The following is a 16,095-nucleotide window of genomic DNA, read 5'->3' as shown; positions in this document are numbered from 1 at the left end:
CAACGTGCGCGCCCGGCTGCACCTCGATCGACCCTAGCTTCCGCAGCGCGGGCCACCGTCCCAGCCCTCCTCTCTCTCCAACATCTGGTTCGCTCGCCCTCCAGACACCCCACCCAGCGCGCATTTTTTCTGCACCCTTCCGCACGCCTCTCGGCCGGCTACAGCGCTGGTCGCCCAGGCTCGGGACAAAGAAGTTTTCTAGAAGGCTTTTATTCCGGCCGTTTGGGCCGCTTGGGCGCGAAGCGTCCCTGCGCTGGGCCATGAGTGGACGGGCTCGGAGATCCGGCTCGACGCGCGGATGTGAGGCGTGCGCTTTCCGTTTTCACGTGTCGGAACGCCCGCCTGGCGTGCATGCAAGCATGTTGCTCGAGCTTGGTCGCGGGCACCGTGGTGTGGTGACGGCAAGCGTATTGCTTTCGAGATCAGTCGTCAAGCCACGCCGCGTCCGCGTGGTGCATGCAGACATTGCAGAGCTAGACGTCGACCTACTGCTGATGTGGCCACCTGTGACGCCATTGATCACGCGTCACGAGTCGAGTCGGGTTGAGTCGACTTGAGCAGAGGCCACAGCAACATCAACACCACGCAAATCACACCTTCACCCTCCGTATCTCCACTTCCCCTCTTCACCGGACGGTCCAGTCCACCCCTGCGTACCGCCGAGCACCCGCCGAACACCTCCTGTAATACCCACTTCTCCTTACAGTGCATCTGACTCCCTCCCCTTCTGCTCCGACTCCCTCCGCTAGCCTGCAAGAAAAAATCCTACACCCTCCGACGCTGCAGGCCCATAATACCAGCCCCGCCGCCAGCACCGCACGTGAAACCCGCGTTGTGGCGGTGAAAGCGCCTGGAAGGCGGGCTGTGGCTCGATAGCTGGCACTTGTGACTTCGCGCGGTAGGCCGCATGGGGAGGGTGGTATTTGCAGCGACGCGACTCGCACATGGTTTGCAGACGTCCCTGCGCTGTCTGTACTGTACAGTATACGCTCGTTGCCAGGCCTATCTCTTCTCTTCAATCAATCGGTAATCTATGTAATGCATTTCTCCGTCCAAACCACAGCGCCATCATGCCATGCACCAACGCCCCGTTCTCGCGCGAACTACTTCCCATCTACTCCAGTTGCACCCATGGAAGCCCGGACCCTGCATCTCGCGTCTGCGTCCGCGTCCGCGTCCGCGCGCAGGCATTTTCTTTGTCGCGCAGAAGAAGATTTCTAGTGTAGTGTTTCAGGTGGTGCTAACGGTCTGCATGTGCGGTGCCGTTGGGCACCGACGCAGGGACGCAGAGCCGCAATTTCCTGATCGGGTTGCGGGCCGAGAGGCGAGTGGGGCGCGCTGCTGCGTGGGTTTCGATACACACTATACATATGCAGAGCAGTATTGTGTATTGTAACGATACGGAAGTGGGTTGGGGGTTGCCACTGTGGGTAGGAGGGTGATGGGTCGCGTAGGGCAGGGGAAAGGGTAGCAGGATTGCAGAGGAGAAACGAGTGTGGTAGATGGACGGTGCTCCGCGCCAGGCGCGAACCAACGGGGTCCCACCGGCGATATGGAGTCTGAAAATGGTAGTGAGCATCATCTAGCACTCGTCATCGCATGGAGGTGTTGCTGTGGATGGTCGTCGCGAAGTGATGTACCGCTCTAGGCTGGTAGATCAAGGGACGGCGGAAACAAGATATGACCTTCCCCGCAGAACACCACAGACCTGTTCAGGTTAAGATTCACGTTCGTAGGCTGATCGGAATCGGGAACCCGAGCAGCGAGGAGCCAAGACAAGATGGTGATATTCGAGCTGTAATAGCTACTACTAGAAAAGTCAAATCCATATTCGTAACACAATCCGTGTGGCAAGTTTCTCCGCAATAGAAACGACGGCCCTGTTATGATACCAGACAAATTCATCATGATATCAACCAGACATGGTGATAGAAAGCCCTCCAAGACCAAAACACCCCACCGAGCTTCCGGTATCCTTTATCCCTCCAAGTGACCACAACTCATCGATCCCCTTCCAAGTCTTGGGATCACCACCTTGCTCTCCTACTTCACACCGCTCGTCTCTTCACTCTCATCCCTTCGCCATCCCAAGTCCCAACAGCCCTCCTCCAATTCACTGACCCACCTCCTCCAACCCCACCTCACACACCTCCCCCTACACGGCCTCAGCACCGTTCCCATCGATCATCGCCAACACTCGGTCTTCTCCAGCCTCCATGCCAATTTAATCACGCCTACAATCAAACTATTAGGACGGCTAGATCAAACAAACCTGATCGATGCAGCTACAATCCTGCTCCCACCCGCGCCTTACACGACACCCAGACCCACAATCCCGCAGCCGCTCGACTACCACACTCTCCCACCTACCAATCTTTCTCCCTTCACCCCAACCCCACTTCAATCCAAGTACCCCTCCAGCACCGCAGCGAGTATAGCAAACCCCACAGAACCCGAACCTCGTCTCTCATCGCCCACCCACAAGGAAGTCCATGCGCGTGCGGAGTATCCACGGGGCCTGACACGAGCGTGATGCCAGGTAAGAGTACTAGGGAAGCCATGCCTGAGAGGGCTGACGTCCACATGCACGCAGCGCCGCGGAGAGATGCAATGCCCAGGCAGCAGGGCCGATGAGTACGAGTTGGAGCGGTAGATAGATAGATAGATACCAGTCCCTCTCGCTGCGCTTTGTACGATGTGAATACGTTCCGTCTCCGACGCCGACGCCACTGCCACTGCCACTGCCACTGCCACTGCCACTGCCACTGCCACTGCCGTGACACAGCTATTGATCTGCGTAGCCCTCCCACCAACGCAATGTCTAGACGCGGCGTCAAACCCACTCAACCTCACGGCACTGGCCCTAGTCTAGCACGCATCCCCGTATAGCAGCGTAGGAAGACCGCAGCAGCCCAGGCAAGGAACCGAGATCACACAGACCCTGACGCGCTTGGAATGCCCCAGGCTCAAGAGTGACACAAGCCCTCCGTGCCTTGCAGAGCCGAAGCATCCCGTGTCGTACAGACATAAGGATTACACAGGCAGCAGAAAGATTGCCGTGCCATCGACATCCGCCCCACCAATCCCGTTACTCGCTCGATGCGACGCGTCACTGGCATACAGAGGGGGAGCACGCGTGCCTTGACATTTCTTTTCAATTACTGTGGCCGTCTATATGGTATAGGGCGTTATACAATCGGCGGAGCGCTTGTGCCGCGCCTACGTCCTTCGTCCCCCTCCCACGTGGCCCTGCGTCCCTCGACCGCCGCAGCCGCGCGTCTAGAACTCTTGGTCGTCGCTGCCCGCGATGATCACATTATTGACCTGCATGCTAGTCAGCGAAGTCCAACGAGTCATGATGAGGGGCACGGCAAAGCGAGCCGGAGATGGACGCAAGCAAGGACGGCCTGGGATGCAGAGAATGGGCAGAAAGTGGACACGATCGGAACGTGGTGTGACCACGGCCACCCCCAGCCGTGCGGCTCATGGGCAGAGCGAAAGACACGTCTTGCATGGTACGACCGTGACTTGCATGCGGGCCCGCTTCCCCGTCCCCCGCAATGGAATGTGCACCGTGCAAGGGATAGTTGGCGGAGAGCAGGGTGATGTGCAGTGACGCTGTCGTGACACGCTGCGACACCATGCCCCTCGTAAAGAAACAGGTACGACTGTAATGAATTACAGGTAGGGTAAGCGACGTACCTTGAGTACCATCCTGCACAGTTGTGTTGCGAGGAGTAACTGTTGCCTCTTGGAGATCAGAGGATCGATCACAAAATGCTCCTTCATGTCTGTATATCGGCCCGAGTTAGCACAGCTCATTTCAAAGTGCATGTTGACGGTGCATAGTAAAGGATTGTGTGCATTCCAAGCCCGAGCCGTCCACACACGCGACCAGGTCGAGACCAGAGGAACAATATGTGGAGACATTGTACGGGAAATGTGAGCCTGTCGATCTAACCACGGGAATACGGGTTGAGCCGTTGTACGTGCATGGTGGAACACGGAGTGACCATACAGGTGCAATACAGATGTTGGTTCGATAGACTGGTGTTGTGAAGGATCGTAACGGCATAAGCCGTTTGTCGCACCCGGAAATTGACCCACGAAGGAAAGAAGATAGGTAGTACTTACCGTTGCTTCCGGTTTGCATACAGTCAACACCTAACCTAGAGTTGTTCTCCTTGGCTTGGCGCGACTTGATGTTTGCAAGTGTTTCGATCGGACTGAGACCAGAGTTCTCGGCCAGTGCCATGGGTACACAATCGAGCGCATCGGCAAACGCGCGCATTGCGTATTGCTCGAGACCGGGGCTCTGTAATGGCGGTCAGAATTTGCTGCATCATCCCGGCAAGGGTGTGGGTACCTTGACGGCAGCATCCTCCACAGCGAGCGAACAGGCAATCTCGGCCGCACCGCCACCATATACGATACGGCTATCTCTGACTAGGTTTCGGACAACACAGAGAGCGTCGTGCAATGATCGTTTCGCTTCATCAATGATCTGCTAATTGTTAGCGCGCTGGTACGGGCTTGAGGTTCCTCGCTGTCTGGAAACTCGTGAGAGCATTCCCAATCGAGCGTCGATTTGCAGCTACGCACCATCTTATTGCTACCACGGACAAAGACTGTCACCGCACGAGTGTTTGCACATTCTTCGATGACCAACATCTTGTCGCGGGTCGTTCCGAACGTTAGTTCCCGGACAACACCCGCTTTGCCCAGCTTCTCCGCGCTCAGGTCCTCAAACCTGGGCACTATTCGGCCGTTTGTAGCGATTGCGATCAGCTCAATCTCAGGGCCTCCTACCCACCGGACAGCGGGTAGTTTGTTGGTAAGGAGCAAGTGGTTGGCCTCGTCGTCGAATCCCCATTGGCAAATGACCACGTTGGCGCCGGTATCTTTGATCTGCTTTATCATTTCGGTGAACTTGTCGGATTCGTACGTCTGTAGCTTCTTGAACTCCTCGACGGACGTGATGTCCAGCTTGTGCTTCGTCTTGGGCTTCGGGGGCTCGAAAGCGCATGTGAGGATGGCAAGCTTCGCGTCCTTGACCTCGTCCGGCATTTGCGGGTGGGAGAAGTCCTTGTCTATTATGACACCCTGGACAAGTAGTGTGTCCTCCAGCGCTCCTCCGACTTTACCGTCGACCTTGATGAGCTCGAAATCAACGTCCTTCCGGGACAAATCCGCGACAGACAACACGGCATCAACGGCAATCTTGGCGAAGTGGTCGTGTGCTTTTGACACAATCTTGCTGCCCAGACTCGTCTTGGCGACCTTGAACAACTCCTCTGTGTTTTCCTTGGAGAACTTGATCTCGTCACTGATCTCGTCGAGCTTTGCAACGGCGACCTCGCAGGCCTGGTCGTAGCCATCCGCTATCCGAATCGGGTGGATGCCCTTGTCAATGAGGTCCGCCGCTTGCTCCAGGAGCGCGCCTGCAAGCACCACTACACCCGTCGTACCGTCGCCGATCTCGTCATCTTGTGATTTTGAGAGCTCAACGAGCAGCTTCGCGACGTGGTTGGAGATTTCCATCTGCGACAGAATGGTGGCGCCGTCGTTGGTCACGGTGATGTCGCCGTCGGGCGAAATCAAGATCTTGTCCAGTCCTCGGGGTCCCTATCTATATGAGCTCATGTCACATTTCCGCAGTCCATTATTCGTACCAAAGATGTCTTCACAATGTTGGCTACAGTCCGCGCGGCCAGGATATGTGACTTGACCGCTTCGTTGCCGTGTTGCCTCTTCTTCTTGCCTTGGCTGTGGTCCGTCAGCTTCCCCTGCTCTTCTCATGTCCTTCTGCGTACTTCAGAGCTTTACGTACTCTCTCACAATAATAAACGGCCGTCCCGACTCATCCTTCATCACCTGGGCTATACGTGCGCATTAGTCGTCGGTCGCAATGGGAGGGGCGGCTTTGGCGGATTTCGAGCGAGGCATACCATTCGACATGTCCAGTTCTGCATAGCCTATCAGTCAGCATGCGAATTCTCAGGTGTTTATGTTGGGTTTGATATAGTGGGGTGGGGAGCTGGTTGCAGCCTGCAGCACTTACGCATCGCCATCTTGACAGAGCTCCGGACGAAAGTCCTTTTCCGCTAGGGTGTGTAGTTTTCAAGTTCCTAGAGTATGAGAAACAAAAGAGGGGCGGTGAACGGACGTCTTGGTGGGGTAACGCCGTGTGTTGACAGCGTCTCTAACTTTTCGAAATTCTGGCAGGTGCCCCAGCCTTGGCGCACTTGGCGAGGAAGCTCTGACCCCGACCTCGACGCGCCGACGTGACCAGCTATTTCAAGATCGCACACGCGCCACTGTGTCTCTTGCCGCCGTTCATTTCACATCTCAATCGCACTCAGCAGGACTGTGCTGAGCTTCTCGCAGCTACCAATCGCCTCACTTCGGCTGGCGGGCCGACTCGCGACAGCTGCCTACCCATGCCGCGTGAGCGCGTCCCCACCCGCGCAAGATACTGCTCGCTGACTTGCGCATAGCTGCTTTGAGCGACGAGGAGATCAGCCAATCCTCTGGCGACGAAGAGATTCCCGCGAAGGAGGTGAAGAAGTCGAAGCCGGCACCTGTTGAAGAGGAAGAGGAGGAAAGTAACGAGGAAGAAGAGTATGCGCTTGCAGTTTGGAACGAATTGGAATTGCGCTGATTGGCTGGCAGATATGTCGTAGAAGGGATTGTGGCCCATAAAACAGTCAAAGTACGAGGTTGCTGCAAGCCTTTGGTGTATGGACTGACCTTCGCGATCAGGGCAAAGTACTCTACCACGTGAAATGGCAAGGATACGACGATCCCGCGGACATGACATGGGAAGGCGAAGACAACCTGTAAGCCCTGGACCTGAACTATACGCAGAGAGTCACATGCTGACCTGTTCCAGCGAGGGCGTGGAAGCGCTCGACGAATACCACACGTTGATCGGGGGCAGACCAGTGCCTGGCAAGAAGCGCAAAGGGAGAAAGTCCGGCGTCGAGACTGAGAGCAGCACACCCGTAGCGGCGAAGCGAATGAAGAAGGAGAAGGAATGGGCCCCGCCACCAGGCTCGTGGGAGGACGAGGTGGATCACGTTGACACCGTGGAACAGCGGGTGAACCCCAAGACCGGAGAGAACGAGAAATTCGGCTATCTAGTCTGGAGCAACCAGATCAAGACGCAGCATCCGCTCCCACTCATCTTCAAGAAATGCCCACAGCGAGTAGGTGTAGCGCACTTTCTGTTACATATCAAAGCCGCTGACATGCCGTAGATGCTTACCTATTTCGAACAGCACCTTGTCTTTAACCAGGCAGATACGGAGGAGACGAACGGCAACGCCAGCATGACGGGCATCGACGACGACGACTTATGAAGGCAAAGATCACCGTGAAGCAGCAACGCGCAAGCTTGGATCTTAAGCATATGTTGACATGGAGCGAGACAAAATCACTCCCACTGAGTTGGTTCATTGTCAACCAGTTCGCTTCTCAGTCTCTCACGGTGTACTGGGGGAATGCTTTCTAGCATGGCGTCCGTGGTCATATCCATTTTACAGCTACCATCAGGAGGTCACCGCATTCAGCTGAAAAGAATCTGCAATGTGGAAAGGTGAAGGCGCCTCTACCCACCCGAGCGATTTTCGATGTTTCTAGTCTGTTGGCACCCTTAAACAATCTTGGTTACAACTACAGCCCTTGCTGTTCCACCACCGGGGCGCAATCCCCCTCATTTCAACGGATAAACGCCTCTTCTACGTACGTTGAAAATAGGACTGCGAAACAGCAGGCCCAACTACTTCCACCAATCCTATAGCCATCGGCGTCTGCCTTGCAATCTCACTATGTTTGCGCACCGGACTAACAAACTTGCAAACCTCAACAACTTCACGATCCGATCCCGGGTCTGCCGCGAATGCAGCCTCAAATCTCGCAAGTTTCGTCCAACTATCATGCAGCTTCCCGCACTACAAGCTCGAGTAGACCAGGAATAGCGATATGGTGTCAATAATGCCATTCGTTCTCATCTTCGCAGATATATACACATCTCGTTGCCCTCGCATCTCGATCCGGGTATCCAGCATAGCAATAAAGTGCTCATTAAACCATCCATCCATGCACAATCTTCGTCTCAACAACTCTCAACGAACAATGCAAAGACTCATGCCAAAGTCCCTCCCGTTTCCCAAATTCAGATTTCAAATCCCATCAACGCCATACCAAACCATGCCTTGCGCTGTTCTTTTACATGTACATAAGTGACGCTGCTGTCGTTGATCGTCGTAATAATTGTTGCGGTGGCCAAACCAAAAGAGAGAAGAAGTAGACATGACGGGAACGGCGTCTATGCCTCCGTCATGTCGCTCACGCTGCTCCCTGAGTTGCCGACCGCCATCCGCGTCTGCAGGTAGTAGATTGCGTATGCGATGAGCGCGATGAGGATGAAGAGAATGAGGATGATGAGGAAGATGACGATGTTGCGCTTCATTTTGAGGGTGGAGAGTTTGCGTTGAACTGGGTTGGGTCTAGGCGAGCTCGTGGGGGTAAGGCGCGCAATAGAGTGGTGCTGTAGGCGGGATGTTCTGCGAGATTGTTAGGACAGTGTTATGCGGTGTGGACGCGGAGGTAGAACATACCTTTCACTTTGAGGAAACGCGAATCGAGTCTTCGGTCCCGGAGCGGTGCGCTTTTCTTCACAATCGTCTCTTTCTCCAGCAACGTGTACAGGTCCGAGCGCAAGTTGTCGCGGCAACAGTTAATCAACCAACAACACTGCGTGACGTGTCTGCGATATGCAAGAACGGCTTGTGGACGCGAAAATCTTCTCGAAGTAGCAATATGCAAGTGTAAGTACTTTCTGTGGAATGCACGCGCTGGGCGCACTTTTGTAGAGATGCGATGGGGTGCGTGCGCGGGGGTGGTTGGGCGCTTTGGAGGTTGGTGTGGCTGGGCGAGATCATCGGGTGGCTGGCAGGGGTAAGGTGCGACGCGGCATATGGCAAGGTTAGGGAGTGAAGAATGATGTAGTTGTTTTAGAATGTTTGTTTTCCTGCATATGTATCTGTGAGGCTGTTATTATTGAGTTGGAGGAGCTTCGTAGATGGTTGTGGGTGCAAGTCGAGATGCAGGGGTGCGGGCACTACCGGCGCTAGAGGGTATCCTGCGCGGCGATCGCACCACCACTCACGGCGGCGGCAGCATCACAAGACATCGCATATTGATCGCCAAATCGATCTCCGAAATGTTTGTTTCAGCTATGGTGCGAAGGCCGATATCCAATGTCGCAATTCGGCGCGCTCTGGGGCACCATTGGGCAGACGGCGAATAATACTCGTGACAGTTTCCACTATTTCGACATTCATACACTCTATCACCGCTGAGAAGTTGTTCACTGAGGACTGCCAGACGTATCAGGTCCTTCTTCATAATTGTCGTACGAAGAACGCCATGTGGATGTTGAGTATGCCACGCGTAGGGCGTGGACAATTTCCGACTGATGACGATCATGATTGCCGACGGCAGATCGAGACTGAGCACACAGTCGAGAGTTTATTATAGGTACGGCTTTGCAATCTCCTCGCACCAAGCCCAAAATCTCTCTGCTGCACCTTTCTCAATCGCCTCATGGATATCCGCCCTGGGACTCTTCCCTTTCCTTCCCCACGGCCAGACATATTCCCCATTCATGACCTCTTCACTCAACCCAGCATATGCCATGGTATACGCCCCATACTTTGTTTCATACAAGAGAAAAGTCTGTAGAAACTTACGCATTATCCCTGGTACATACCGGTAGGCTTCCGTATTCAGATTGCCCGGATTCTGCACCACAGAGGAGATACCGTACGGTTCCCAAGCTTTCGCAGCTTCATGGCTCAAAAACCAGTTTCCGACCTTGCTGACGGCGTAGTCAATGTTGGAATCTGTTGTTTTGCCAGCCTCTATGGTTTTGAAGTCGATACCATTGGTTGGTGAGAAGGTATCTACCATTAACGAGCTGGTCCAGACCACGCGCACGCTTCCCTTTGGCGCGGATGTTGCCGCCTCTCGTAGAAGCGGGAGAAGAAGCTGTGTAAATAGCAAGGGTGCAACGCAATTCGTGCCGATGTGGCCTTCGATGTTCTGAGCTGTCGTCGTCCCGAGCGGTGCGCCGCCGATTCCAGCGTTGTTCCATAAGACATCGAGTTTTGCTTCCTGTGCAGCAAACTCGATAGCAGCGCGCTTCACGCTTGCTAGATCTGCCATATCTACATGCAAAAACTTGAGCGTTCCTGGTGTGGCAGCCTCAGGGTGGGCTTCCTGGATTTTGTGGATTGCCTGTGAGGTGCGCTCTTCGGAACGGCTGGCCATGTATACTGTTGCGCCTGTCGGGTACAGTAGTTTTGCAAGTTCATATCCGAGTCCTTGGTTTGCCCCTGTTATCAAGAATGTCTTCCCTTTCTGCGGAGCGATATTCTTCTCTGTGAAGGTGGGTGCTGGCGGAAAATGTTGGGTCCAGACCGCTTTCACGAAGTCGAGGGATGGCATTTTGATTTGTCGTGGTCCCCTGGAAGATGTTGCGAGGAAACAGGAGTGTAAATTGCGGCGTTGCGTTGGAAAGATAGCGGGCATTATATGGGTAAGTAAGGAAGTGGCGTAGCACCTGCCGGAAGAAGTTAGCACTGCCGTTTAGGTCTTAGTGCTCACGGGGCAGGCCATATTTTCCCAAAAGGACAAACGAATTGCTTCACTTGCAAGATCATTCGATACCGTGCCTCATTCATGGAAGATTATGGCATTCCACCGCCCCTCAACAAGTCAACCTTTGCGACAGAGCCCATCTACGGACCCCCTTTGGCCACAATCTCCTCCTCGACCCTCCCATCGCCGCTAAGCACAGTTCGTACCTTGACCTTCTTCTTCTCGGTGCTGGCCTTGCGCGGGTTCTTTGCTTCGAAGATGTAGTCCATTTCCTCAAGGGTTAGACCCTTAGTTTCGACAAAGAAGAAGTACATGAACGCAAACTCGAACATGTCCCAGAAGACAAAGAAGACGTAAAACCAGTATCCGATCTGCAAAGCGTCAGCAAGAGTATTGGTTGAGGGGGAATGTAATAGCTTACGTTTGAGAGAGCGATCGGCGCCGCAAAGGTATTGATAAAGCCAGCAGCACCACCAACTATCTTGTATGTTCCCATGCCCTTCGCACGCATGTCGTTTGACATCACTTCAGCCGGGTAAATCGGCTGCATTGCGGTGAAACCAAAGGCGAAAATTGCCCCGAAGACAAAAATGAAGCCGATTGAAGCTTTAGAGCTCGTTTCCGATCCTGTGTTCACATATCCTGCTGCTGTGCCAGCAGCAATGGAAAGTGAAATAATCAAACCTGCTGTGGCACCCAAGAGCATCTTGCGACGACCAAAGACATCGTGTAGACGTGCTCCTGCCGTGGCGAAGATGTACCCCTCGACAGCGTACATGATGTTGAGAAGGAGCTTAGTGTCCGTAGATGTGATGCCGACGTTTGCTGCAAGCAGCGGGAGATAATACGAGACAACGCTGGATTCCATTAGCGAGACACTCAGCGATGGAGCTCGTGATCTTGACTTACTTGTTGCCAGAGAACTGACCAAACCACGCAAACGTCATGTTCAACATCGTCCTGTATCGCCTCGCTCTAGTCTTGAAGAGCACTCGCAGATCAAAGAAGTTCCGCCAATTTGCTACCGGGTCTTTTTGTAGAGAATCTTGCATTTCATACATCTCGAGTGCGACAAGTGGGTGATCGGCGTCGCCATTAGCGTGATGTTTGATCAGAAAAGCGCGTGCCTCTTCATGTCGGTCTTTACCGATCAACCAACGAGGACTCTCCGGGAAGAAGAGGATAACGCAGCAGACAAGTCCAGGACACACCATCTGTAGCCAGAGTGGAAGGCGCCAATCCATATTGGAATCGGAAAGATGCTTGTGCGCTCCGTATACGGACGACGTTGCGAGAATAGAGCCCTTCGTGACCGGTCAGTCCAGGCTGAATGTAGGACGCGGCTCTGCAGACCACGAAATGCAACTACGACTTACCATATAGTAGAATGTATTGTACATGCCAGCCAAGGTTCCTCGATACTGTGGCGGCGCCACCTCTACTAGGTACAGCGGACTAGCCGAGCATGCCAATTGCGCAAAGAAGCTTAGCAAGAACCTCCCGCCGATAAACGTTGGAAGCGTTTTTGCAGTTGAAGTTACAACGGTTCCGACGATAACACCAGCAGTCCCAATGAAGATTAGCCAGCGACGACCGAGCCAGTCTGCTACCCAGACGAACAGGGCAGCGCACATCTGTCCAACCTGGAAGATGGCGAATATGATACCAGTGGATGCTGTCCCTGTAGTTGGAAGGTTGTAGTACTTGGTGTAGTTGGGCAATGCGTTGATGCTGCCCATGAGACTTCCATCAAAACCTTGTCTGATCAGTTGAGGCTTCTTCTTCAATCGGAGCGTGAAGCCACTTACCACTCATGGTCGAGTTTAGAAAACAAACAGCTGCCAATGCGTATAGCTGCAAATGACCCTTTCCCCATGGATTTGGCTTGTGTTTCGCCATGATGGTCGCAAACGAAGCGTTCACGGCCTCTATCTCCATTTCCTCCACGATCTTCCTGCCATCCTCTGTCAAGTTTTTCTCCCCATAGTACTCTGACGCATTCGGTTCTTTGTCTGCCATTCTGATTGTGCAGTTGCGCGTAAAGTGAAGTCGCAAGAAGATGCGGGGTTATATCGCTCACAATCATTCCATGTCTCCCGGCTGCCCGGCCGTTCGGTCCCCTCACTCTTGATAACCAATCACTAGCCATGTCACGTCGCATTCTGTCGTTGCACGGGTGTTCCATCGCTTACACGAGTATCAGGGAAGCCGGTAGCTCATCGCCCGAGCAAGTCGTAATAGCGGGCGATAGCAATTAGGCTCTCGTGGATCGTTACCATGTTGAGACAGGCGTTGGATCCCCCGCACTAGGCGTCCACCAAGCCGATGCAAGCCTCGGAAAATAACCGAACGAGACTCCTTGGCGATGATTCAGCGCGGCATACCCTTTTCGCTCGCAGCACGAACCGTACTTCATTATTCTTGGGTAGAGACTTGTGCGTAGACAGTATGGCTGTGTCGCGCTTCCAGTTGAAGTCCGGTTGGGCGTTTAAGAAGGGATGTCGCAACTCCGACGCAGAGTACCTCCCCGCGAACGATCTCCCCACCGAAGTACATTTGGACCTACTTACGAACGAGAAGATTGCCGATCCCTTCAAAGACCTTAATGAACTCTCTGTCCGCTGGATTGGCGAAGAAACATGGACCTATCGAACGACGTTTACCGCTCCTCCGGATTATGGGAAGCGCGGCATTACCACAATCCTGAGGTTTGGCGGCTTGGATACCTTCGCGCACGTCTTTATCAACGGAAAGCCTCTCTTTGATTCAGACAACATGTTCATAGAACATGTCGTCGATGTGACCGGCAGTCTGGATATCGACAACGGTGCGGAACAGATTCTCGAGATTACATTTGATTCAGCGAGGCAGAAGGGTCTCGAGCTTGTCAAGGAGCATAAGGAGCACAGGTTCATCGTGCATCAGACAGAAATCTCGAGAGGCCCTGTCAGAAAAGCACAGTATGATTGGGGCTGGGATTGGGGTCCAATACTCATGACTGCTGGGCCCTGGAAACCGATTGTACTCGAAACCTTTGAATCGAGGATTGTCGATGTATGGGTTGAGTATGAGATTGATGAGGACCTGAAGCAAGTGGAAGGCAGAGTCTTTGTCGAGATGGAGGGGTCGGGAAAACTTGATGCGGACATCTCCAAAGACAGGCAATCGTTGGAGAAGCTTGATGATTTCAAGCCGACGACGAAACCTGGTGTGGTGAGCGCTGACTTCGAGCTTCCGGATGCCTCTCTCTGGTGGCCGCGTGGGTATGGCTCACAGCCTCTATATGTCATTTCCGTCACGCTGCGTTCGGCTTCAGCATCCACCAAAGCAGACACAGTTCTCGATGAAGCAGACAAGACTATAGGTTTCCGAAAAGTTGAGTTGGTGCAGGAAGATGACAGTCATGGCACATCTTTCTATTTCCGCATCAACGATGTCGACATATTCTGCGGCGGCAGTTGTTGGATTCCGGCTGACTCATTCCTTACGCGTACGACCTCTTCATTCTATCGAGCCTGGATGAAGCAAGCAGCTGAGGGCAACCAAGCTATGGTCCGGATATGGGGAGGTGGAATCTACGAACAAGACTCCCTTTTCGAGGCGGCAGACGAGTTTGGTGTGCTCATATGGCAAGACTTTGCTTTCGCTTGCGCAAATTATCCTGCTCATCGTTCCTATCTCGCTTCCGTGGAGGTCGAAGCGCGACAAAACGTGCGAAGACTACGTAACCATCCCAGTCTCATCATATGGGCGGGCAACAACGAAGATTACCAAATCGTCGAGCGTTATGGCTTGGAGTACAACTACACCACCGACAAAGATCCGGAGTCGTGGCTCAAGACTAATTTTCCGGCTCGCTACATATACGAATACTTGCTCCCCAAGGTCATCCGTGAAGAAACGAAAGGCGTTCCATATCATCCATCTTCCCCCTTCGGAAACGGCACTTCCACGACGCTTAAGGTTGATCCGACTGTTGGGGATATACATCAGTGGAATGTCTGGCACGGGACTATGGAACCCTACCAACGCCTGCCGCGAATGGCTGGCCGCTTTGTATCCGAATTTGGCATGGAAGCCTATCCTCACGTGTCTACATTGGAAAAAGCTATTACCGATCCTGATGAGCGTTACCCAGGCTCTATGGCCATGGACTTTCGCAACAAAGCAATTGGACACGAGCGGCGTCTGGTGTCATACGTCGCTGAAAATTTCCGCATTCGATATGATCTTGAGGGGTTCACACACCTGACACAGATCATGCAAGCGGACGCGCTGACGTGGGCATACCGCTCTTGGCGTCGTGACTGGAAACAGCACGGCAACAGGAAAGTTGGCGGCGTATTGGTGTGGCAACTGAACGACTGTTGGCCAACGATGAGCTGGGCAGTTATAGACTACTATGGTGTACCCAAGCCCGCCTATTATGCCATCAAGCGCACCTTGGAGCCGCTGGTCGTTGGTGTACAGAGAAAGGTGAACGATTGGACTGTGCGACTTGCCGATGAGCTTTGGCAGCGCGACACAAGCCACATCGATATGCGTAAGATATGGGAGGATGTACAATTTGACATCTGGGTGGCGAGCAATATGCGCGAGAGCATCAACGGAAATATAACGGTTCAATTCATATCCGTCAGAACCGGTAAAGAGATCCTTAATCCGCTGGAGAGAGCAGTCCGAATTGAAACGAATGGCACCACGGAAGTTTTTGAGAATGAAAAGGTCAATGTGCCCAACGCGCAAGATCCAGACAAGCCTTTCGATACCTCTAATGCGGATCCATTCATCATATACACCACACTCACAATCCATGATAAGCAGGTAGCCAGCGACGTTTCATGGCCCGAGCCAATTAAGTATCTTAGTTTCCCGGATCGTGGAGTAACGGTTGAATATTCGGACGACAAGAAAAAAGTCTTCGTGTCTGCTGAAAAACCTGTCAAGGGCTTTGTATTTGCTGAGAAGGAAGGTCTGAAGCTGTCCGATAATGGGTTCGACTTGGTTCCGGGAAGAAGGACAGAAGTGCATGTGCAAGGAAGCGCGGCCGATGGATTACAGTGGAGATACGTCGGTAGCTCTTAGTCTTCGATGGTCGCGTCACCGATGGATACTTCTTCTCATCGTCCACACACGTGAATTTTCTTTATTCTTGACTTTTCACCAGCGAAGGCGGAGTCCGCAGCCACCACCTAATAGCTATGAATTGTACACTCATAGAAACATGCAGCCCGGCCGTGAAGGAGCCATGGCAAGTTCATCAGTTTACGTGGATTCCAGATCACGATATCTTCGCGTACATTGCGACATGCTTGGCGCGTGTCATTCTCGAGCGACTTTGAAGCTTCTCCTCGGCAGTACACCTCTAGATAGCACCTCTGTATAGCGTGCTTTATGCTAATCATGATAAATCGCGAAAACTGTTATAAC

The 16,095-nt window shown here is 53.3% G+C and overlaps 6 protein-coding genes across 6 annotated transcripts; 2 read left to right on the top strand and 4 right to left on the bottom strand.

Annotated features, from left to right (window-relative positions):
* Nucleotides 1-1,093: 1,093 nt before the first annotated feature.
* Nucleotides 1,094-1,752, bottom strand: CC84DRAFT_361578 (uncharacterized protein). The gene has a single exon (XM_018185907.1). The coding sequence runs from the start codon at nucleotides 1,580-1,582 to the stop codon at nucleotides 1,241-1,243; it is 342 nt and encodes a 113-aa protein (XP_018030527.1). The 5' UTR covers nucleotides 1,583-1,752; the 3' UTR covers nucleotides 1,094-1,240.
* Nucleotides 1,753-3,136: 1,384 nt separating this feature from the next.
* On the bottom strand, nucleotides 3,137-6,188 carry CC84DRAFT_1169009 (uncharacterized protein). The gene is made up of 9 exons (XM_018179553.1): nucleotides 6,062-6,188; nucleotides 5,949-5,966; nucleotides 5,831-5,879; nucleotides 5,673-5,766; nucleotides 4,603-5,625; nucleotides 4,367-4,504; nucleotides 4,135-4,315; nucleotides 3,703-3,791; nucleotides 3,137-3,324 (listed from the first exon to the last, which is right to left on the bottom strand). The coding sequence occupies exons 1-9, from the start codon at nucleotides 6,069-6,071 to the stop codon at nucleotides 3,280-3,282; spliced, it is 1,647 nt and encodes a 548-aa protein (XP_018030526.1). The 5' UTR covers nucleotides 6,072-6,188; the 3' UTR covers nucleotides 3,137-3,279.
* Nucleotides 6,189-6,440: 252 nt separating this feature from the next.
* On the top strand, nucleotides 6,441-7,361 carry CC84DRAFT_1222471 (uncharacterized protein; the record flags this gene model as incomplete). Its single annotated transcript, XM_018183376.1, has 6 exons — nucleotides 6,441-6,447; nucleotides 6,498-6,621; nucleotides 6,673-6,712; nucleotides 6,763-6,839; nucleotides 6,893-7,208; nucleotides 7,260-7,361. 6 exons carry the CDS (start codon nucleotides 6,441-6,443, stop codon nucleotides 7,359-7,361), a joined length of 666 nt encoding a protein of 221 aa, XP_018030525.1.
* A 1,955-nt stretch (nucleotides 7,362-9,316) lies between these two features.
* CC84DRAFT_1169007 (NAD(P)-binding protein) lies at nucleotides 9,317-10,576 on the bottom strand. The gene has a single exon (XM_018179552.1). It carries the CDS (start codon nucleotides 10,510-10,512, stop codon nucleotides 9,538-9,540), a length of 975 nt encoding a protein of 324 aa, XP_018030524.1. The 5' UTR covers nucleotides 10,513-10,576; the 3' UTR covers nucleotides 9,317-9,537.
* A 229-nt stretch (nucleotides 10,577-10,805) lies between these two features.
* On the bottom strand, nucleotides 10,806-12,684 carry CC84DRAFT_1222469 (lactose permease; the record flags this gene model as incomplete). Its single annotated transcript, XM_018183375.1, has 5 exons — nucleotides 10,806-11,036; nucleotides 11,087-11,522; nucleotides 11,575-11,969; nucleotides 12,042-12,421; nucleotides 12,474-12,684. The coding sequence occupies 5 exons, from the start codon at nucleotides 12,682-12,684 to the stop codon at nucleotides 10,806-10,808; spliced, it is 1,653 nt and encodes a 550-aa protein (XP_018030523.1).
* Nucleotides 12,685-12,768: 84 nt separating this feature from the next.
* Nucleotides 12,769-15,978, top strand: CC84DRAFT_1169005 (glycoside hydrolase). The gene has a single exon (XM_018179551.1). The coding sequence runs from the start codon at nucleotides 13,114-13,116 to the stop codon at nucleotides 15,748-15,750; it is 2,637 nt and encodes an 878-aa protein (XP_018030522.1). The 5' UTR covers nucleotides 12,769-13,113; the 3' UTR covers nucleotides 15,751-15,978.
* Nucleotides 15,979-16,095: the final 117 nt, after the last annotated feature.

This window comes from Paraphaeosphaeria sporulosa (assembly GCF_001642045.1).
Source record: "Paraphaeosphaeria sporulosa strain AP3s5-JAC2a unplaced genomic scaffold CC84scaffold_13, whole genome shotgun sequence".
In the NCBI taxonomy this organism is placed as follows: Eukaryota; Fungi; Ascomycota; class Dothideomycetes; order Pleosporales; family Didymosphaeriaceae; genus Paraphaeosphaeria; species Paraphaeosphaeria sporulosa.
This window is presented reverse-complemented; position numbering and strand designations above follow the sequence as displayed.